Raw genomic sequence first — 24,441 nt, forward strand, 5'->3', positions numbered from 1 at the left:
ACTTCAGCGTTATATGAACCAAGAACTTCCAGCTGTCCAAGCTGGGTTTAGAAAAGGAAGAGAAACCAGAGACCAAATTGCAAACATTGGCTGGATCATAGAGAAGGCAGTGGAATTCCAGAAAAAAAATCTACCTCTGTTTCATCGACTACCTCAAAACCTTTGACTGTGTGGATCATAATAAGCTATGGAAAGCTCTTCAAGAGATGGGAGTACCAGACCATCTTACCTGTCTCCTGAAAAACCTGTTTGCGGGTCAAGAACAGTTAGAGCCCTGTATGGAACAACTGATTGGTTCAGGATTGGGAAAGGAGTGTGACGGGGCTGTCTGCTGTCACCCTGTTTGTTAAGTCTGTATGATGCCAGCATGAGAAATGCCGGGCTGGATGAGTTACAAGCTGGAACCAAGATAGGTGGGAGAAGCATCAGCAACTACAGATAGTGGATGATACCGCTCTAATGGCAGAAAGCGAAGAGGAAGTAAAGAGCCTCTTGATGAGGGTGAAGGAGAGTGAAAGGGTTGGCTTAAATTAAAAAAAAAACAAACACCTAAGATCATGTCATCCAGCCCCTTTACTTCATGGCAAGTAGAGGGGGACAAGGTGGAAGTAGTGACAGATTTCCTCTTCTTGGTCTCCAAAATCACTGCGGATGGTGACTGCAGCCATGAAATCAGAAGATGTTTGCATCTTGGCAGGAAAGCTTTCAACAGTGTCTTGAAAAGCAGAGAAATTATTCTGCCAACAAAGGTCCTTATAGTCAAGACTATGGTATTGCCAGCTGGACTGTAAAGAAGGCAGAGCACCGAAGCGTTGATGCCTTCGAACTGTGGTGCTGGAGGAGGCTCCTGAAAGTCCCTTGGACAGCAAGGAGATCAAACCAGTCGATCTTAAGGGAAATCAACCCTGAATACTCATTGGAAGGAATGATGCTGAAGCTGAAGTTCCAGTGTTTTCATCACCTGATGAACAGCTGACTCACTGGGAAAGTCCCTAATGCTGGGGAAGATTGAGGGCAGAAGGAAAAGAGGATGTCAGTGGATGAGATGGCTGGATGACATCGCTGACGCAATGGACATGAACTTGGGCAGACTTCGGGAGATAGTGAGGGACAGGGAGGCTTGGCGTGCTGCAGTCCATGGGTCACAAAGAATCGGACACGACTGGGCAACTGAACAACAGTAACGTTTATGTTTGGCTTTGCTAGGTCTCCGTGCTGCATACAGGCTTTCTCTAGTTGGGGCTCTGCTGTGCTTAGTTGCTCAGTCATGTCCAGTTCTTTTCAACCAACCCCAGGGACTGTAGCCCGCCAGGCTCCTCTGTCCATGAGGATTCTCCAGGCAAGAATACTGGAGTAGATTGCCGTGCCCTCCTCCAGGGGAATCTTCCCAACCCAGGGATCAAACCCGGGTCTCTGGCTTTGCAGGTGAAGTCTTTACTGACTGAGCCACCAGGAGAGCCCTTAGCTGGGGCAAACGAGGGCTGCTCCTTGCTGCAGTATGTGAGCTGCCCACTGTGGTGACTTCTCTTTTTTGTGGAGTATAGGCTCTAGGGGAACCTGGCTTCCGTAGCTGTGGCATGGGAGCTCAGTAGTTGTGGGGGTATGGGTTTTGTTGCTCTCTGGCATGTGGGATCTTCCCCAACCAGGGGTCAAATCCGTGAGCCCTGAATTGTCAGCTGGATTGTTAACTACTGGACCACCAGGAAAGTCCTGTATCTATTTTTTCCAGATTATTTTCCTTTATAGTTTATTACCAGATAGTGAATATAATTCCCCAAATGAAAGTGAAAGTGTTAGTCACTCAGTCATGTCTGACTCTTTGTGACCCCATGGACTGAACCCCCCAGGCTCCTCTGTCTATGGAATTCTCCAGGCAAGGATACTGGAGTGGGTAGCCATTCTTTGCTCCAGTGGATCTTCCCGATCCAGGGATCGACCCAGGTCTCCTTCATTGCAGGCAGATTATTTACCATCTGAGCCACCAGGGAAGCCCCATAATTCCCTGTGCTATACAGTAACTCATTGTTGCTTACCTATTTTATGTATAGTAGATTGTAGATTTTATGTTAGCCCCATGTTTCTAATTTATCATCTCCCCTTTTCCCTTTTAGTATGTTTGTCTTCTGTGTTTGTGAATCTGTTTCTGCTTTGTATATAGATTGATTTTTATTATTTTTTAGATTTCATGTTTAAGTAATACCATAAAATGTTTTTTTCCTGCATTACTTCACTAAGTGTAACATTCTCTAGGTCTGTCCATGTTGCCACAAATGGCAATATTTGATTCTTTTTTTATGGGTGAGTAATATTCTATAGTGTGTGTTTATATGTATACACACATGAAATGGATGAAGCACAAGCTGGAATCAAGATTGCCCGGAGAAATATCAATAACCTCACATATGCAGATGACACTACCCTTATGGCAGAAAGTGAAGAGGAACTAAAAAGCCTCTTGATGAAAGTGAAAGAGGAGAGTGAAAAAGTTGGCTTAAAGCTCAACATTCAGGAAACTAAGATTGTGGCATCCGGTCCCATCACTTCATGGCAAACAGATGGAGAAACAGTGGAAACAGTGTTCTTGGGCTTCAAAAATCACTGCAGATGGTGACGGCAGCCATGAAATTAAAAGACACTTGACTCCTTGGAAGAAAAGCTATGGCCAACCTAGACAACATATGAACAAGCAGAGACATTACTTTGCCGACAAAGGTCTGTCTAGTCAAAGCTATGGTTTTTCCAGCAGTCATGTATGGATGTGAGAGTTGGAACATAAACCTGAGTGCCAAAGAGTTGATGCTTTTGAACTGTGGTGTTGGAGAAGACTCTTGAGAGTCCCTTGGACTGCAAGGAGATCAAACCAGTCAATCCTAAGGGAAATCAGTCCTGAATATTCATTGGAAGGACTAATGCTGAAGCTGAAGCTCCAGTACTTTGGCCACCTGATGCGAAGAACTGACTCATTTGAAAAGACCCTGATACTGGGAAAAATTGAAGGCGGGAGGAGAAGGGGACGACAGAGGATGAGATGGCTGGATGGCATCACCAACTCAATGGACATGAGTTTGTACAAGCTCCGGGAGTTGGTGATGAAGAGGGAAGCCTGGTGTGCTGCAGTCTAGGGGTTGCAAAGAGTCAGACACAACTGAGTGACTGAACTGAACTGATTTGTATACACATTGCATCTTCTTAAGGCGGTCATCTGTCTATGGGCACTTGGGTTGTTCTCATGTCTTGGCTATTATAAATAGTGCTGCTGTGAACATTTGGGTGCATGTATCTTTTTGAATTTTCATCTTTTCTGGATTTATGTCCAGGAGTGGCATTGCTGGATCATCTGGTAGCTCTTTTTTTTTTTTTTTTGGTTGTACCACCCTGACCCTTGCGACTTGCGTTGGAAGCATGGAGTTTTAACCAGTGGAATGCCAGGGAAGTCCTATTTTTTGCTTTTTAAGGAGCCTCCATACTGTTTTTCAGAGCAGCTGCAGGAAGTGTAGGAAGGTTCTCTGTTTCAACACCCTCATCAGTGTTTATCATTTGTAGACTTTTTGATTATGGCCATTCTTAGTGGTTTGAGTTGATACCTTGTTGTACTTTTGATTTGCATTTCTCTAATAATTAGCAATGTTAAGCATCTTTTCATGTGCCTCTTGACCTTCTGTATGTCTGCTTTGCACAAATGTCTGTTTAGATCTTCTGCCCATTTTTTGAGTGGGTTCTTTATTTGATGTTGAATTGTGTGAACTGTTTGTGTGTTTTGGATATTAACGCTTTGTTGATCATATCATTTACAAATGTTTTCTTCCTTTCCGTAGGTTGTCTCTTTGTTTCACTGATGGTGTTCTTTGCTGTGCAGAAGCTTTTAGGTTTAATTAAGTTTCATTTGTTTATTTTTGCTTTTATTTCTTTTGCCTTAGGAGACCGATATAAGAAAATATTGGCATGAATTTATGTCAGAGAGTTTTTTGCCTGTGTTCGGTTCTAGGAGTTTTATGGTGTCATGTCTTATATTTAGGTCTTTCAATCATTTTGAGTTTATTTTTTGTAGTACAGTGTTATTATAGTCACCATGCTGTTCATTACATCCCCATGGTTTATTCATTCTAGCACTGAAAGTTTGCACCTTTTGATCTTCCCCTCATCATATCACCCCGTTCCGCCCTCCACCCCTGGTAAGCACTGCTGTTTTCTGTGTCTGAGCTTTTCCAGATTCCACATCAGTGAGCTCATGTGGTGTTTGTCTCTGCCATGTTTTCCTTAAGTACTGCCCTCGGGATCCACCCAGATCGTCCCAGATGGCAGCGTTTCATTTTCATAGTTGAATAGTATTCCTGTGTGTCCACTCTTTTACCCATGGATACCCACTGAGGTTGTTGCCAGCACTGGCTGCTGCATCCAGTGCTGCTGTGAGCGCTGAGGTGCGTGCATCTTTCTGACCTAGTGGTTTCCTTTTCTTCAGACAAGTGGGATTGCTGGATCATATGATAGCTTTATTTTTAAGTTTTGAAGAACTTCCATACCAGTTTACATTGCCACTGACAGTGTGCCTTTTCTCCACCTTCTTACCGATGCTTGTTGTTTCTTGTCTTTTTTCATAATAGCCATTCTAACAGGTGCCAGGTAACACATCATAGCATGTCCCTGATGATTAATAATGTTGAGCTTTTTTTTTTTAATGTACGTGTTGGCCACCTATATATCTTCTTTGGAAAGCTGTCTAATTGAATCTTCGGCTCATTTTTAAATTGAATTTTTTTTTTTGCTGTAAAGTTGTATGAGTTCTTTTTTTTTGTATATTAGTCACTTATCAGATATATGGTTTGCAAGTATTTTCTCCCAAAATTTACAAGTATTTTCTCTTTTGATTCAGTGGTTTTCAATAGGTTTCCTTTTCATTTTGCTGATAAGTGCCTTTGCTTTTATTTTGATGTAGTCCCACTTATTTATTTTTACTTTTGTGCTTTTGGTGTTGGGCTAACATTGTTATACATGTCTTTGTGTTTGCTCTTTTGTTGCTTACTTATTTCTGTGATTCCCACTTCTGTTTCTTTAAGCATTCCATATGTGTTTATAATTCTGTGTTTGTTAATTGCAGTATCTGAAGTCCAGTGTCTGCAAACTGTTGCATACAGTGTTTCGTTGAGTATTTGTCCTCTTTGAGTATATTTTTATCGTGGCAGTCTGAGAGGCTAATCCTCAAGGAAAGTTAGCTTAAAATTGTTTTCCTCCTGCTGGTCAAGGAGAGTAAACAAGAAATAGATTGTAGGTTTTTCAAGTTGTTTGTTTGTTGCCCACATTTTTAGGCACTATGTGCCTCCCTGTGATTACACGAGGAAACTGAGTGAGATGGCGTTTCCTGAAACTTAGTGAGGCTTTGCTTGCCTTTATTCCATTGCAGTGGGTTTCCCCATGAAAGGTCTAAATTCTTTAATTTTGGAAACATACGTAGTTTTCTTTTTTAAGTAATCTGTGCAGGTTTTCCAGTTTTTAGGAAATGAGCAACATAAGAGATATAAAATTGCAATCATGAAATAATTCTCTCTAAGTTTTAAATGAATTCTCTTTTCTTTTGTAAAAGAGAATTTAATCATGTATTACTTGAATGCATTCTTATGAAGAGAATGCAAACAATAAGAAAGTATGTGGAACAAAAAGCACAAATTTCATTTTTTCCTCTCACTCCAGTGCCCCCACTTCTTTTCTGGGATTTATCCACTGTTTAAATTTACAAGGTGGTTTTTCTTACCTCTGGTTTGATATGTTTACATTTTAATTCATTTACTTATTAAAAAAATACTTAGGCTAGAAACAAGTTTTCTCACTTTTAAAATAATGGCTTTGTTAAGATATTCACAAAATGTACAATTTAGTTGTTTAAAATGTACAAATCCGTGGTTTTCAGGGTGTTCACAGGATTGTGCAACCTTCTCTACTCAGTTTTAGACCGTTCTTGCTGCCCTGTGAAGAGACGCTCTGCCCAGTAACAGTCGCTCCACCCCACCCCCACTAGCAGCCACTCACTCACTCTCTGTCTGTAGAATTGCCTACTCTGGACATCTCGTATAGATGGAATCGTATACTGCGTCTTTTTTTGTGACAGACTGCTTTCACTCTCAGCATGGTTTCAGGCTGGATCTGTACTGAACATGGATCAATTCTTCTCTCGTGCTTATGGCAGCATAGTAGTCCATCATGCACATAGACTAACTTTTGCTTATCCATTCCTCAGTTGATGTACATTTGGATGGTTTCCACCTTTTGGCTGTTATGAATAGTGCTGTGAAAGTTTGTATGCAAGTTTTTATGTGGCTGCACACTGGTCACCCACTCCAGTATTCTGGCCTGGAGAGTTCCATGGACAGACGACCCTGGCGGGCTACAGTGTCACAAAGAGTTGAACATGACTGAGCAACTGACACTTCCACTTTTCACTTCCACGTTTTCCTTTCTCTGGGCTGTACACCTAGGAATGGAATTGCTGAGTTACGGTGACTCTGTTCAGGCTTTTGAAGAACCACTCGACTCCTTTCTTTTCTGTGCTTGGTCCCTTTGGATATCTATACTGTGATTCAGCCAGTTCCTGTGGATGGACTTTGAAGATTTTGCCACATTATAGCACTGTAAACAGTGTTGTAATGACCATCCATGTTAGAATTCTCCAGAGAAACAGAAGCAGTGGTGTGTGGGTGAGTGTGTAGACATTATTTTATGGTATTGACTTCTGTGATCGTGGATGCCCAGCACGTGTGAACTTTGTAGGGCAGGTCCTGCAGGAGGAAGCTGAGGCTCAGTGTTGAGGCAGAGAAATCTCAAGTTTTCCCCATAAGGCCTTTCAGTGATTAGACAAAACACACCCACAGGAATGAGGGTTTTTTCCTTACTTAATGTCAGCTCACATAGCCAAAGCTATAGCACCTAGATTAATGCTGGATTCCATGCCTGGTGTTACAACCAGCCCAGTTGACACCTGTGTTAAGAAATCTCTAGGCAGGTACTTAAAAGCTTTGAAAAATATGCTGGTGTTTTCTATTCTTATTCTTTCTTTTTTTTTTTAAATGCTGGTTAGGACCCAATCAGTAAATTGGCCTAACTTGCACTTTGAAAAGCATTGCAACTGATACATGTATTATATCTAGAAATGGGTTGCTGGGTTGCAGAGTATCTATGCTTCATACATTGCCAGCTTTCCCTGAAGCAGTTGTACCGATGTACATTCCCACTGACAGTGCGAATTCCCTTGATGGCAACTGATAATTTCAGTTTCCTTGTCTTTCTTCAGCTTCCCTCCAGGTAGGCAAGGTTTTTAACACTTGGTAATCAACTTTAAATGAGGAGAATGTTGTGAATCACTGTGTTGTACAACTATAACTTATAAAAATCTTGTACATCAATGACACTTCAATAAAAGCTCTACTGAACAAAAGAGAGCAGCTGCAGAGTTGTTAACACCTTCAGCAGATATCAGTGTCCGTCCAGAAATGAATGGCACTGCTTTCTTTTCATTGTATCTGTATTCAGATTGCATACAGCGAAATGGACTGGTGTTTGGCGTCCGTATTTGTGAGTATCAGGGCATGTGTAGTTTCATGTAGCCACCCCTGCAGCTGGGATACAGAACAGTTCCATCTCCTCAAAACATTACCTCACACAACTCTTAGCCTTCCTTCCATTCCTTCCCTGCCTTTATAGTTTTCACCTATCCCAGAATGTCACATAAATGAAATTACACAGTATGTAAACTTTTGAGGTATGGCCGCGTTGCTGCTTTATCAGTAGTTCATGTATTTTGAATGCTAGGTAGTATTGCTCTGTGTTTAACCTTTCCAGCTTGTTTAACCTTTTACTTTTTGAAGGACATTTGGGTTTCTTCCCCAGTCTTTGACAGTTGTGAATTGTAAGCCACTGTGTGCAGGTTTTATTGTGAACATATATTAACTCTCCCTGGAGAAGGGAATGGCAACCCACTTAAGTATTCTTCCCTGGAGAATCCCATGGATAGAGGAGCCTGGCAGGCTACAGTCTGTAGGATCACACAGATTCAGACACGACTGAAGCGACTTAACATGCATGCATGTATGTTAACTCTGTAGGGTATATAGTCAGATAGAATTGTTGAGTCACTTGTTAAATACAGTTGTATCTGATTAAAGCTGCAGAACGTTTCTTGAGTGATTTTATCATTTTGCACCAATCCCAGCACTGTCAGAAAGCTTCAGTTGCTCCTTATTCTTATCAGTACTTGGTATTATCTATCTCTTTTATTTTAGAAGTGCTAATGGTTATACACTGGTTTCTCATCGTGGCTTTAGTTTGCATTTCCCTAATGGCTAATGATGTTGCTTTTCATGTGCTTATGTGCCATCTTTGGTGAAACAGCTGCTAAATCTTTTGCCCATTTTTAAAGTTGGGTTATTTTCTTACTGTCGTGTTCTAAATGTCTTTTCTGTGATCTGGGTACAAGTCCTTGTCTGGGGCCGCGCTTCGCAGATGTCCTCTCACAGTCTGAGTTTTTATTAAGCTCAGTTTATTGTTTTTAACTTTTATGGATTGTGCTTTTGGTGTTATATCTAAGAATGCTTTCCTTAATCAAGTTCATGAAAATTTTCTCATGTTTTTTCCTAAGATTTGTAGCTTTAGATTTTACCTTTATATTTGAAAGGGCTTCCCTGGTGGCTCAGAGGGTAAAGTGTCTGCCTGCAGTGCAGGAGACCGGGGTTCGATCCCTAAGTCGGGAAGATCCCCTGGAGAAGGAAATGGCAACCCACTCCAGTACTCTTGCCTGGAGAATCCCGTGGATGGAGGAGCCTGGTGGGGAACAGTCCACAGGGTCGCACAGAGTCGGTTTATATTTAAGATCCATTTTGAATTGAATTTCTGTAAGGTATGAGGTATAGGTGGAGTTTCACTTCTTTTGCATATAGAGATCCATTAAAAAAAAATACTTCTTGGTCACACCACACACCATGTGGGATCTTAGTTCCTGATCTAGGATCAAACCCGCGCCCTCTGCAGTGGAAGCGCAGTCTTGACCACTGGACCACCAAGGAAGTCCTTCCGATTGTTAAAGTACCCTTTGTTGAAAAGGATACCCTTTCTCCATTGAGTTGCTTTTGCATCTTTGTTTCAAATCAGTTGACCGTATTTATATGGGTTTATTTCTGGTCTGCCATCTGTTCCATTGATCTGTGTGCCTGCTTTACCAATACCATACAGCCTTGAATACTGTGCTTTTATATAGTGAGTCTTAAAGCAGAGTAGTGGAAGTTATCCAGCTTCAGCCTGGCTGTTGTGGCCTCATTTGCCTTGATGCTGTCCATTTGTCTGTGTCAGTATGAACTCATAGATCATTATTACTTCATGATTTATGGATTATTATTTTATTATGATCATTCATTTTGCTCAGATGATTGCAGATTCGATCCGTGGTAGATAGATTCCATCATTCTTTGAGCACTCTGCTAGCGCTTGGGATTCCCCAGTGACTCAGCAGTAAAGAATTTTCCTGCAGTGCGGGAGATGCAGGAGACACAGGTTGGATCCCTGGGTGGGGAAGAGGAGTAAATGACAACACACTCCAGTATTCTCGTGAGGAAAATCCCGGGGACAGAGGAGCCTGGCGGGCTAAGATCCGTGGGGTTGCAAGAGTCATACACTGAAGTGACTGAGCGTGCATGCTACCTCCTGGCATAACAGAATATTCCAGGTTCCCTTACACTTTTCCTGTCCTAGCCCTCCTAGGCCTGGAGTCAACCATTATCCTATGGAGATCTAGTTTCCTTTATTGTAGAATGGTAGTTAGAGACCAAGATTTGACAGCTAGATGTGCTCATTTTCTTACTAGGTTGTCATTGTGTCTAGAGTCTTGAGGTGGACAAACCGGGATCAGTAATGTATTTATGTATGCACACGTATGTACGTCTGTGGACACTAAAACCCGTTGGTTCTTAATGGTAAGCACCAGTTTCTGTCTAGCACCTCAGAATCCTTTCTCACCTCCCCTTCTGTGTCTGTAACGCTTTCACTCAGCAGGATTCTTCTGAGATTCGTTCATACCGTGTGCCTGAATAGTTCATTCCTTTTTATTGCTGAGGTTTATTCCTTTAAATGGATATACTGCAATTTTAGGAAGTTTGCTGGGCTTTCCCCCAAAGTGATAGTACCATTTCACACTTCTGCCAGCAGCTTAGGAGAGTTCTGATTTCTCTACATTATGGCCCAACTGTGGGCATTGTCAGTCTTCTTAACTTTATACTTTGTAGTAGGTATGTTGTGACGTCTCATGTGGTTTTGTCTTCCTCTAATGACTGTTGGTGTTTAATGCCTTTCCATGTGTTTGCTATCCATTTCTTTGGTATTTATTCAAATGTTTTGCCCATTTCTTGACAGTTGAGGTTTTTCTTATTGTTCAGTCTTGAGAGAGTTCTTTATATATTCTGGATACAAGTCTCTATCAGATATGTGGTTTATAATTATTTTCTCTTAGTCTTTGGCTTGGCTTTTATCCCTTTAGTAGTATTTGAAAATAAGTTGTTACCTTTGATGAATCCAATTTATAAACTTTTTTCTTTTACGGATTGTGCTTTTGGATGTTTATCTAATAAGAGCTCTCTAAACCTAAAATCAAAAATATTTTTTACAAGTTTTATAATTGGGGGTTTATATTTAGTCTTGAACAAATTTTTGTATATGAGTAAGACTAGATCTATTAATTTTTCTAAGTATGAATATCCGTTTGTTCAGGCATTATTTGTTTAAAAGATTATTTTTCTCCATTGAATTTTACCTTTGCACCTTTGTGGAAAATCTATTGATCCTATATAAGGCGTTCTGTTTTTGGACTCCATTCTATTCCATTTCTTTCTCTATGTGCCAATACCACACTGTCTTGATTACTGAATCTTCATAATTAGTTCAGTTCAGACTGTATATGTTTTCCAGCTTTGCTTTTTTTTTAAAGTAGTTGTGGCTATTTTAGGTTCTTTACATTCCTGCAGGAATTTTAGAATGTTTGTCAATTTCTACAAAAAGGTATACTGGGATTTTGATGGGATTGTGTTGAATCTATAGAGCACTTTGGGGAGAGTGCTATCTTAATAATATTTGAGTTTTTTGATCCATATACATGATATATCTTTTTATTTACCTAGATCTTTAGTTTTAGTTTCTCTCAAATATTTAGCAGTTTTCAGTGTTTGTCTTCACTCTGACGTGTTAGTCACTCATTCGTGTCCAAACCTTTTTGACCCCCTGGACTGTAGCCCATCAGGCTCTTTTTGTCCATGGATTTCTCCAGGCAAGTGTTGCCATTCCCTTCTCCAGAGGATCTTCCCCACCCAAGAATCAAACCCGAGTCTCCTGCATTGCAGGAAGATTCTTTACCATCTGAGTCACAAGGAAAGCCCAAAGTGAAAGTGAAGTCGCTCAGTCGTGTCCGACTCTTGCAACCCCATGGACTGTAACCTGCCAGGCTCCTCTGTCCAGGGGATTTTCCAGGCAAGAATACTAGAGTGCGTTGCCGTTTCCTTCTCCAGGGGATCTTCCCGACCCAGGGATCAAAACCCGGTCTTCTGCACTGCAGGCAGGGAAGCCCATGTCTATCACATCTATCAACTAAATAGGGGTATTCTTTGATTTTGATTTTTGATTACACACATATATAGAAATTGAGTTGAAACAACTTGTTTCCTGCAACTTTGCCGAAACTCATTCATTCTAACAACTTTTTGTAGGTACAGTAGATTTTCTACACAGGTGATCATGAATAAAAACAGTTTTAATTCTGCTTTCTCAATGTGGATTCTTTTATTTCTGTTTTGACTTTGGATTTTTACTTGAAATACCGAAAGCCTGTATTCCATGCCTGGTCCATCCTCACACGAGTATTTGTTGACTTTATTTTTACTTTCAGATTTTGTGTAGCCTTAACATTGTTCTAAAAGTCAGAACCATATTTAAAAACCATATAAAAAAGTGACTTAAAAGCAGTCACTCCCATCTTTTATCATACTCCAGTGTCCCTGTTCATTACACCCTGTTCCTACCCAGCAGGTAAATTCCACCTTTAATCTTGCCTTGTTCATCATAGTTTTGCCTTCCCACCATTCCATCAGTTTTCTTTAAAGTAGCTGCCACACAGATTTTAGCAAAAGTGCATAAATTCATTAAAATCTAGAATACGTTGTTATACAAATTTACATAAAAGATAAGATCAAAAGATCTGGCAACTTCATAAAAGCAGGAATTCTTAAACAGGACTTGATAAATTTTATAAAAGTATGTTTATATTGGTGTGTGTGTTTAAGTTGAATTTTTTTCTGGAAGTAGATTGCAAAACTTTCATCATGTTTCAGAGGAATTTATTTGAAGAAAAAAAGGTAAAATAAGAGAATGTCTTTAGAATGAATGAGTTTGGATCTAAATCAGTCTAAAGACTGATTAGTGAGCCTCTTGTCTCTTGAGTCTTTTGTACCTTCTGAAGATAACATCTTAATTTTTGACTGTTGTTTGTGGTCAGTCCAGTTGTACATGTCATTTGTATACCTTTTGACCTACTGTTTTGTATCACAGATTTTTAAGAATTTGAATGCACTTCACACATTTCCTTTCATTTTAAATCTTTTTAAATGGTTGGTTATTCTTTCTAAAAGACTTCCCTGGTGGCTCAGTCAGTAAAGAACCTGCCTGCAGTGCTGGAGACATGACTTTAATCCCTGGGTTGGGAAGGTCCCATTTAGGAGGGCATGGCAACCCACTCAAGTATTCTTGCCTGAAGAATCCCCAGGGACAGAAGAGCCTGGTGGGCTACAGTCCATGGGCTCGCAAAGAGTTTGACGCTGAGCAACTAAACACATACATAATGTTCTTTTTTAAAGTTGTTAAAAGAATTTTTGAATTCCTGCTGTCAAATCACTAAAATAACCAGTACGCTAATGACAGTGAAGGGTAAGGTTATTCAAAGCGCACGTGAAAAATTCATAGTTTGAAAAGAATCCTTGAAACAGCTTGCCACATGCAGCTTCCCATGCTGCATCAGCTTCCATTCTCTGTGTCCCCGTCTGGGCGCGGAGCATCTTAGCCGGTGGTGACTAACCCTCAGGCGCCGTAGCCGTCCCGGCTGAGCTGAGCGTGAGCTCAGCCAGGTCTGCCTCCCAGCGGCTGAGTGACCTGTTTGTTTCCTCACCTCACAAATGAGAATAGCAGTCACACCTACCTCATATGTGCTTGTTACATAAATAAAAGTTTAGGTAGAAAAAGACTTGGAAGCAGAAATGTTTCAGCAAACTTCAGGACTCCCCCTACACCTGCCCATGTTAAATGCGCAGGTTCCATTGGGGCAGATTTCAGTAGACTGGGTGATGTCATCATCTTCTGAGGTTTTAAAACAGACCAGAGTGGTGGTGGTAGTATGTCTGCTAAATTTTTAATAAGAATTTTCTTTTTTTATTTCTCCCAAGCCAAACTAGCAAAACGCAGTCAAGAACGAGACAATCTTGGAATGCTGGTCTGGTCACCTAATCAAAATCTATCAGAAGCAAAATGTAAGTTTTAAAGTACTTTTATCTTCCATCTTTCTTATTTACTCCAAACTTTCAGAGTTACCTTTGTAGCTAAAAGTCTCTAGATATAGTACATTTATTTTACATTTTTTAAGTAAGTAATTTGAAGAATCTGAAAATATGTTCTTTGTTGTATCCTGTCATAATGATTTAAAGATTCTTAAAGTATGGTTTCATAATTTACTTTATATGTAAAATGCGGAAGTAGCTAATATTCTGAAGTAACTAGGAGGAAAGGTTCAGAGTGGAAAGAAAATGATAATTCAGTGTATAACTCCTTCAGCTGGGAATTTATAGATCTATAAAGATGAAGAGTTGAACAGATTCCTTAGTGGAAGGATTACAGAAGGCACATGCGTTTACTGAAAACAGATTTCATGATGTACGATTCGGCCTGGTCAGAGGCAGAGCTTGGCTCTTTTGTGTTTACATTTTGGGAGCATGAATATTCTGAGCTACTTTGGGGTTTCTTTTAAGGGATGGGGATCCTAGAGTGAGATTAATTGTATTTCCCAACTTTGCCTTTTCACTTTTTCTGTCCCCTCTGCTCAGATGATCAGGCAAGAATAATTTTATATTTGATATATTGCCATAAGTCTGCTGTTTTCAAAGTTTTTGTTTTTGTCATAGCTTTAAAGACAGAAAAAACTCTAAATTCCCCTCTTTGAGAATTATTCAGTGTGTGTGGGATTGTCCATGGATGGAATTTATGGGGATTTGTGAACTCAGAAATCACATGCCTTTTTTTGGAGGGGGGTGGTTTATATATGTTTTCCTGGAGAAAACTGGGGTTTTCAAGGGCTCTTTGAAAGAAATCGGATAAGAATCAGTGCTCTAAAATGTGTTAGGGCTTAGAAAACATCAGTGGTAAGTGTTGGTCAGGAAACTTGAATTGTGAATGAAGGCTGTGCTCTCAGGCTTCGACCGGAATTTCCCAGGTTGTGCTTTACAGTCGGTGTCAGCAGGTTTCCTCCATCATGTAAGAGTTAGAGGTGATGCACATTGAATGTACCCCTCTTACACAGGTGACACGCATGTTTGCACATTTAAGATGCAGAGAGTTCATATGGTAAAGAAACGTTTAATTTTGACCAAAAAGGATCTTTTTTTAAAATACAGTACCCTCTGTGGGTATTCACAGGAAATTCAACTGCTCTTAGTAATGCTAAATTTAGCAAGAATGAAGTAATCTCAAATCTAATCTGATTTTTATAGTATCTTAGTTTTGCCTCCATCAGGCTACTGCTTGATGAGTTTATCATGGAAAAAGGAAGAGCAGAAGGAAGTGTATTGGTGTTTCTGATGCCCCTACTGTGCTGGGGAAGGAACTCCTTTTTCGTATTTCCTGTTGGCTTTATCCCTTTGATCATTTGCTCAAACATGTTGTTGCTTCTAACAGAGCTGAAAATCTGTGTCCATGTAGTTTTTAAGCTTTGTTTTCTGATCTCTGCTGAGTAAGTTTGCTTCCCTTTGGGTCTTAGGTGCTCAGTTTTCGTGCCACCTTTGCTGTCCCTGTCCAAGCTAACTCTGCCTGGTGGCCTCCAGGGTTTCCTCTTGCTTCGGTTTTGGAGTCTTTTTTCATCTCTGTTGCACAGCTGGGTATATTCTATTTAATCACAGCGCCCCTCTTAAATTATGATGTCCAGAACTAAACATTAAAAATGTTGAGCATTTGTTGAGCATTGGATTAAAATGCTTTTCCATATTCTTGTATCAGTCAGTCTTTACTGTAACAGAAGAGGACTTTTTTGTCCCTATGTTACAGATGGCATTCCACAATTTAAAGAGGCTGTGAACACAGAGCATCAGTAGTGGCGCAGGGAGTGTCTGTGTTGCTGATCTTCACCCTAGCTGGTGCTCCCAATGTGTCCCTCAGGTCACAGGCATCAGGTCTCAGCCCCCTCTTCATTCCAGTTGCTTCCTGCTGTTATTGCACTGAAGATTGTGTGTATTAACTCTTGCTGTTATTGTATTACCTTTGAAAATCCTGGGAGTCAGAATTTAATTTTAATATTAGCTTGTTTTTCCTAGACTTAGACGTAAAGAACAGAATATGAACAGTAATGGATTTTTAAACAGTGGTATTGCCTAAAATAAATTTGCAGCTTTAATGTAAGTCCTGATACTGTTGATTAAAACTTTAACTCTTAAACTACTCTAAAAGTAACATTTATATATTATTGAAAGTTCAGAAGACACAGAAGAGTATGAAGAAGAAACAGTTCACCTCACCTATCACTTCATTACCCAGAGATAACTGTTGGTAAACATTTTGGGATGTTTTCCCAGTCCCTTTTTTCCTCTGTGCATGTTTTTGTAAGTGAGGTGATGGATTTCTCTGTGTGTGAGTGCATATTATCTTCCTGAACAGTGACTTGCGTTTGTCACCTTGTTGGACCCCTGGTAAACATTTAAAATAATGTTGAATATTTTATCATATGAATGTATTGGGTATTTAACCATTCTCTTTAAAATTTAGATTGTTTCTAATTTGTTGCTATTGTAAAAGAAGGTGATGGTGAAAAACTGAATCATAGAGCTTTGTTCTCTTTTGTTGCCATTGTTGTGTTTTTAGTATTTTGTAAGATACCTCATGCGAAGAGTTGACTCATTGGAAAAGACTCTGATGCTGGGAGGGATTGGGGGCAGGAGAAGGGGACGGCAGAGGATGAGATGGCTGGATGGCATCACTGACTCGATGGACGTGAGTCTGAGTGAACTCTGGGAGATGGTGATGGACAGGGAGGCCTAGCGTGCTGCGATTCATGGGATCACAAAGAGTCGGACACGACTGAGCGACTGAACTGAACTGAACTGAAGATACATCCTTAGGAATGGAATTGTGGATCCAGGAGAGTTTGCTTAACTGCCTAAGTGTGAGGATGTGAGTGTAATCCGTGGTGTCAGTTAGGTTCCACTTGTGGAGCTTTGGGGATCACACTCTTTGAGTAGTCGTCTAATCATAACTAAAATGTAACTGTAGTGTCAATGGGGACAAATATACATAATTTATTCTCTTTACCATCTGTCATTTCCCCCTTAGCTTCTCTCCCTCCCAGTATATAGACAAAAAAGAAGTCTCTTTTTGTCTTTCTCATTTATTTTGAAAGAAAGTGGAAATCTTGATTGTCCAACAGTTGATTCTGATTTTATGTAGAAGCAGGAGATTGGGGACATCTACTAGAAGTGCAGAGATGTCCCCATGTGTAAGGATGTCTGTAGATCACTGGCTTTCTCTGTGTTGGTTTCTTTCTTCATAAGTAAACTGCTTAGAGTTCTTCCTCTTAGGGTTACTGCAAGTTTACACAATTATTTTGTGGTTATAAAAATAAGTGCTGTTGTAGAAATTTTGAACAATATAGAATGTATAATGTAGACAATTAAGCCCTCTTATAATTACTATTTACTATATATCTATATACTTTTCCTAGTATGTTTATACATATTAATAAGTGTATGATTTTTAAATCACATATATGAGCTGTTTAGCAGTTTTCTCTTAACAATATTATCTGGGACTTTGTTCTGTTTGAATATATTTACAATTATTTAGTTTTATGGGAAATAGATGGGGAAATAGTGGAAACAGTGTCGAACTTTATTTTTTGGGGCTCCAAAATCACTGCAGATCGTGACTGCAGCCATGAAATTAAAAGATGCTTACTCCTTGGAGAGAAAGTTATGACCAACCTAGATAGTATATGGAAAAGCAGATATTACTTTGCCAACAAAGGTCCGTCTAGTCAAGGCTATGGTTTGTCCAGTGGTCATGTATGGATGTGAGAGTTGGACTGTGAAGAAAGCTGACTGCTGAAGAATTGATACTTTTGAACTGTGGTGTTGGAGAAGACTCTTGAGAGTCCCTTGGACTGCAAGGAGATCCAACCAGTCCATCCTAAAGGAGATCAGTCCTGGGTGTTCATTGGAAGGACTGATGCTGAAGCTGAAACTCCAATACTTTGGCCACCTGATGTGAAGAGTTGACTCATTGGAAAAGACTCTGATGCTGGGATGGACTGGGGGCAGGAGGAGAAGGGGACGACAGAGGATGAGATGGCTGGATGGCATCACTGACTGGATGGACATGAGTTTGGGTGAATTCCAGGAGTTGGTGATGGACAGGGAGGCCTGGCATGCTGCAGTTCATGGGGTCACGAAGAGTCGGACGTGACTGAGCGACTGAACTGAACTGAACTGAAACTAACAAGTATGGGTGCACCATAATTTAGTCTTTTCTTTTTATATTTTTATTCTTATTTTTTAAAAAGCACATTTCCTCCAAAAGGATCTCAGTTAGAGTTATATCGAATTTGTGTTTATTCAGTGAGAATTGATTTCCTTCACATTTTTATTGAGCGGTCTTGTATGCCTGGTAGGTACCTGGAGGGAGGGATTCAGGAAGTTTATATTCTGATGCACAAAGAGGGGGGCAATGAAATGTAAACAGATCATTTATATGTATTTCCTTTGGTCCAACTGTTTCCTTTTAGTTGCAAAAACCTGGGATCTGGAGAAGTTAGGTCAAATGTTTAGGGTCCCTCAGCTAGTTAGTAGCCAAGGTTGGTCTAGATTTCTGGTTTGAGCTCTTATCACACAGGTCTCCCTTGGTGTGCTGTCTGATTTAATAAACCAAAAAGTTTAAAGTATTACTGATATTACATAGTTGCTTTTGGGTGTGTCTAAGTAAAACTTCCTTAAGGAAGGATGCAACCTTTGGAGTATGCCTAGAAAATGTGCAGAGACGCATTTCATGTAGAGGAAATGTGGATAAGTCCAAGTAGCATAGATGAGAACAATGGCATTTGGGTATTATTATAAACACTATTGTAGCGTATTACATGATTAAGTGATGACATGATATTTAGGGGGCAAAGGCACAAATGACGGTTCGGTCCCATAATGGAATCTGGACGTCGGACAGTGAGAGAAACTGGATATCACCTCTCCGAACTTTAAAGAAAAAAATTAATGCTTTCAACAGGTAGACATATAGAACTTAAAATCATGTCAAATTAGGGATTTTAAAGTAAGTTTTAGCTTTTAGGGGATGAGAACCGTCCTTGGACCTGCATATAAAAAGTTATTTCTGTATTAAGTCATATGACTTCAGTACCCATTTTCAAAATTATATTATGAGTGAAAGTTTCACAGGTATGTAGTAAATGCCTAAACTTTCATAGAAATATATAGTAAATGTGTCAGGGTCTCTATTCACAACTTTCTAGATGACTGTAAATTGAAGTCAGAAGACCTGACAGTTGCCACTAGGCACCCTGGGGTCTGAGCCCACCTCTGCCCTCTGGACGCAACCAGAGCCCGCTCCCCTTGTCCGCATCCCTCTTGCTGAGTTCTACGTGGTGCTGTCCCCTCCCCTCCTCCTGGGAATGGCTGAAGTGTCCCTGGGGGGGGCCCCTTCTCGACCACACTGTAGACACCATACTGTCTGATCTTCCTTTCCTTTGTTCCACCTTTCTCCCCTGTTCATAACCCCTCAGCTGGAGGCTTGAAAGGAAATTCTTTCACATGATTAAAATTCACAACTCACAAATTTAGAAACTTCATTTTACAGTAACATAAAAAGCACATTTCTCCTCATTTTTGTAGTTCTGATATTGGTGTAATTGTTTAAATGTTTGGGCTCATTGAGGTGGTTTCTGTCACATTAAAATGGGAACTGTTCTTTACACATCAGTGTTACTCTCTAATTCATTGATTGATCATAGTCACCTGGGATCATTATAAAAACAAACCCATAGCATCAAGAGTATATTGGATTCTTTCTTTGATCTGAGTGTATTCATCTCCTGAAAATGAACCTAGCTGTATCCTTACATATGTGCTTTTCTCTACACACATCATACTTTACTAGAAGCTCTATATGTGCATAAAGTATACGTATACATCCATGCACACACATATATGTTCATAAACATGAACACACATACATATTTATACACATACATTACAAAACAGGGTGGAACCTGAGTCAGTATTCTAAAGATGTTTGTCAGACAGTTCTTATCAGTCAGGATTGGAAACTACTGAAATAGAACATGGCTCTGGTGGTGTTCAGGGACTGAGTCGGTGCCTCTGAGTATTTATGTATATGTATATTTTTGTACAGAGAATTTATAAAAATACTTCTTATTTGACAAATGATGAAATGGACTTAGCTGCAAGTTCCTGATAGAAACTTAAGGGCTGTTACTCATCGTCCAGGGCTGTTTGCACTGTAGTTCACTGTGAGATTATAGGTGAGTCAAGGTTAGTCTTTTTCTCCCTCTTTTAATGTCAGGAAAGGTTGCCTTTAATTGAGGAAGATGCAGACCTTGTGAGCGTGGTTCCTTCCTCAGCTTGTGTGCACAGAGCAGCTCCCAAGAGTGGACAGGACAGGCTTGAGGGCACAGCTGCCTTGGGGCCGTGGCCGTCAGGTGCTGACGTGCTGTGACGGGGTGCAGGCGGCTAGCAGGCGACTTGCCACTGTGTGCATCTTACTCCTTGCCACAGACCTGGGCCATGTTTAAGGAGAAGGATGGTTATTTTGATTAGTCACAACTAAATGTCCTTCATTCCAGTGATGATCAGTTTCTACAACAGAGAATAGGCATATGCCTTTGTGTGTGAGTACTAGAGTAAACGGGGAGGAGTGCACTTATCTTTTTATTGGAAAAAAATTTAATGCAACACACAAGCAAGTGTAAATCTAACAGTTAAATGGTTAGCCCTGGAAGGCATGATGGTCTGCCTACTCTTAGAGGAGGGCCCTGCGGCACTGAGGTGGGGGAGGATGTGTCCAGAGTCATATCTGCTGATTCTGGGTGGACCAGGTAGTAATAGATGCTCGAGGCTGAATGCCACTGTGTGTGGCTTAGTGAGGTGCTCGTGTTTCTTATTTCGCTTGATGAGATTGTCTGTGAGATTGGGCTGGATTTGTAGTGTTTACTTGGGTGCAGAGGGTGGGGGGAACTTTTTCTCTAAAGTGGGCTTTTAGCAAAACTACATTAAGAAATGGCATTGTCATAAAGGAAGCATATTTTATTCCTGACAAGGAGGGACTGGTGCTTTCATCATAGCCTGACTGAGTCTCTGGCTGAGTCTCAGCCCACTACTCCCACCTCGAGATATCACAGGGATCATTGAAATGTTGTAGTGATGTCTGTGCCCACCAGGTGGCACAATTGCTTTACCTAACCGATTCAAGCTCATTTTGATTCTCAGCGAGTTATGGTGATGATTCATTTCTTTAATAGCTCAAGGACATGCCACAATATTTGTTATCATATTCTTGAAGAAAACTTTAGCATGCTGTTTTTGAGTTATGAGAGAGAAGGTGGTACCGTATTTCCTTTGCAGCACCTGAAGCTATAGTAAATATGATGATAAAAACTTTACAGCTGTCCTAAGGCTGTGGGTTTGTCCTCCACAAAGGTGTCAGCCTCTTGCTCTGCATAGACTGTGCAGGATCACAAGTATTCCAAGTCACTGCAGTATCTGGGGAGGGAAGGGTGAGTTAAGGTTACTGTGGCAGTTTTCTTCTGCATTCTTCCCAGTTTTGCAGTCGAATTTGAGATTCTTACTAATGGTACTGGGAGCATTTAGATCATCAGGTTAGAACATGAATATAGAAACCTATGAAGCTTTGCTCAAGGCAGTCATCTGTCTGTTAGCTTCTGACTCCGTCACTTCCTTCATCAACCACAGTTTTGTTTTCTTGACTCCATTCAAACGGAATAGACTGTGTTGCTGCCTTGCTCAGCATTCTCTGCCATGGAGCTATCCTTATCTGAAGTGAGCTTCTCCTGTCTCCCTTACTCAGGAGAGAGGATTGCTAACCGAGGTTTAACTCGATGGGTCCTGGGGCCAAACACTCGGGTACATTGATACAAGAGTCCTGTCTCTGCCTTTACCAGCTGTGTGACCCTGGCCAAGTGACCTAACCTCTCTGCACCTCAATGTCTTCGTTTGTGGATGGGAGTGATAGTAGAATTATTGGAGAGGATTAAAAAGAGAAGCCTGGTAAAGAGCTTAGACCAGTGGCCCACTTGTAGCAGCTTCTCAGACGTTAGTGACTTTTGTTAATCAGTACAGCTCCATGGAGTCGCAAAGAGTCGGACACGACTGAACATCTAAACTGAACTGAACTGCTGTTGAGTCTTCAGGAAGTTTCTCTTGAGTGGCCGTCAGCAGCGGCACTGCCTTCTCAGGCTGCCCTGCGACTGCACTTGCTGCCGCACGCATTCGTGTTCTCTGCCACCTGTGTGTTGGGTCACGGCACTGCAGGAAATCGTCTTTCTTTTGTATTTGGCCTGCTGTTTAATACGGTGTTCTGTACGTAGTGAGGGTAGTTCAGTAAATGTTTGACTAAGCTCTGTTAAATTTTGTACATTTTCTTGATGAATCTCACACACATTCTACCTTTAAATGATGTTACCCCCCAAACAACTCATTCAGTTGTGCTATGCATAATGGTAAGTTGTTGTCGAAAAAGGCATGGTTTGTGTAGTCTGTGTAGTTCTTTAAAGGATTAGAGTGATGCATCCATCACGATTTAAGATTAGACCATTCTTTCTGGCTGTTTCTGTAGGAGCTTTCAAGTTTTTAAAAACACGGCATTATGCAATGATAGGATTGTTTTTAAAGCAGAATACGCTTAACGCTGTGTTTGAGTCTCCTACTTCTGATGATAGATTAGAGTGTCAGCTAAGCTGCACAAGGCAAGTCTGCCTGTAGCTCGCCCATGACCCCGGTCCTGTCCCGAGTGCACTGGGGAAGACTGGTGGGGGCAGAGCCTGGGCCTTTCCCTAAGCCCCGTGGACTTTGCTCGTCAACCTGATCACACGCAGTCAACCACTCTGCCTGCAGTAGCTGTTTGCCCCAGATTGGGATGAACTCTGGTTAACCTTTAATCTTCTAGAGACAAAATCAAGATTATTGTTGCCAGATAATAGAAAGTGCTGGGAATGTCCCCACCCCCACCCCCACTGCGTTCTTTGTCTCAGGCAGCTGGTACTTTTCTTGTTTCCCTTGTTTCATCTTTGTCCCCCACCTCAAATATCCAGTCATCCTTTGTTTTTCATAGGAGCAGGTGGGAGTCAATTTTGTTTTCTGAGATTGAAAGCTCATTTTTACTTAAGAAAGCTGTGCGAGAGGTTTTAAAAAATGTTCCATTTTCTTCATGAACTGCCAACAGCTCCTGGCAGGCTGTGTAAAGCAGCCAGGCAGGTGGTGGGGAGGGCCTTGAGAGCGCAGAAGCTGAGGTAGGGGTCCCTGTCCACCGCTGATGAAAGGGAATGAGGGCTGGGGACGGCTCAGAGAGGGCAAGCAGGGGAGACCAGGCCTGTCACAGCACTGTCTGTGCCTGTGGCTGTGCTGAATTTACGCTGGTCCAGAGCGCTCTTTGGGTAGCAGGGGACAAGGAGGCCTTCCCTCCGTGGTGTAGTTTTCAGTTACGGGATAACCTAGCTCTGCTGGTGTGAGCAAGTTACTGAGGGTAGCACAGTGTTAAATACAGTGCTTGTCAGGCACCACTGGATACGAACACATTTTATCAACAGACAGAGCCAAGATTTGACCTGAGTCTTTCTTACCCCATACCTAACCTGTGCTGCCTCTCTTTCCTTCCCATTCTTTCTTTTAGTTAAGGTATAGTTAATTTACAGTATTGTGTTAATTTCAGGTGAAGAGCAAAGTGGTTCAGGTTTATATATATATATATTCAGATTATTTTCCTTTATAACTTATTACAAGATACTAAATATAATCCTCTGTGCTATACAGTAAATCCTCGTTACTTGTCTTATTGTGTATGGTGGTTGGTATCTGTTAATCCCATGCTCCTAGTTTATCTACCCCTTCCCTCTCTCCTTCAGTAACCATAGGTTTGTTTTCTATGTCTGTGAGTCTGTTTGTTTTATGTATAGATTGATTTGTATTATTTTTCAGATTCCGCATATACATGATATATAATATTGGTCTTTCATTTAGTATAATAATCTCTAGGTTCATCCATGTTGCTGCAGATGGCAATATTTCATTCTTTTTTATGCCTGAGCAATAGTCCCTTGTACAGATGCACTGCATCTCCTTAAGCCACCTGTTAGTGAGCACTTGGGTTGTTCCCGTGTCTTGGCTTTTGTGAACAGTGCTCCTGTGAATGTCGGGGCCTCTGTCTTTTCCAATGTGTGTGCAGGAGTGGGATCGCGTGTTCTGTGGTAACAGCCTCCACACTGTTCTCCCTAGCGGCTGCACCAGTTTCCAGTCCCACCAGCAGTGCAGGAGGGTGCACTTTGCTCCACACTCTCTCCAGCATTTGTTATCTGTAGCCTTTTTGATGCTAGGTGCTGCCTTTCACCTTGCTAGTAAAAGAACCTAAAATGTTAACATTGTACATATCACAGTACCCTAGCATTCATTCAGCAGATGTTTGTCTAACCTTTATTGAACACTGAGCAGGGGGACAATGAAAAGAATGAAAAACTGGGTTTTCACTGGCAGGTATCAGACGGTAATCCTTTTCTAAGCTGCAAGGTCCCCCGTATGTTAACTTATTTCTTCGAACCTTCAAGGGCAGGTGATGTCACTTCAGTAGCTGGGATACAGGTCTTTCTTCCTTTGCTTTAGGTTTGAGTCCTGAGGGTGATCTCTAAGAACACCTAAAAGATATGACTTAAAAAGCCACCGTTTGCTGTTTGTTGTTGTTGCTCAGTTGCTAAGTCATGTCCGACTCTGCGACCTGATGAACTGCGGCATGCCAGGCTTCTCTGTCCTTCTCCGTCTCCCGGAGTTTGCTCAAACTCATGTCCACTGACTCGGTGATGCCATCCAACCATCTCATCCTCTGTCACCTGCTTCTCCTTTTGCCTTTAGTCTTTCCCAGCATCAGGAT

The 24,441-nt window shown here is 41.1% G+C and overlaps 1 protein-coding gene across 1 annotated transcript in view; it reads left to right on the top strand.

Moving 5' to 3' along the window:
* RCOR1 (REST corepressor 1) overlaps positions 1-24,441 on the top strand; it is a 116,709-nt gene that overhangs the window by 69,161 nt on the left and 23,107 nt on the right. The window contains exon 3 of the mRNA XM_052659765.1: positions 13,455-13,538. Coding sequence (XP_052515725.1) covers positions 13,455-13,538 — 84 coding nt within the window. The remainder of the gene's footprint in view (positions 1-13,454; positions 13,539-24,441) is intronic.

Source organism: Budorcas taxicolor, chromosome 21, assembly GCF_023091745.1.
Source record: "Budorcas taxicolor isolate Tak-1 chromosome 21, Takin1.1, whole genome shotgun sequence".
Classification (NCBI taxonomy): domain Eukaryota; kingdom Metazoa; phylum Chordata; class Mammalia; order Artiodactyla; family Bovidae; genus Budorcas; species Budorcas taxicolor.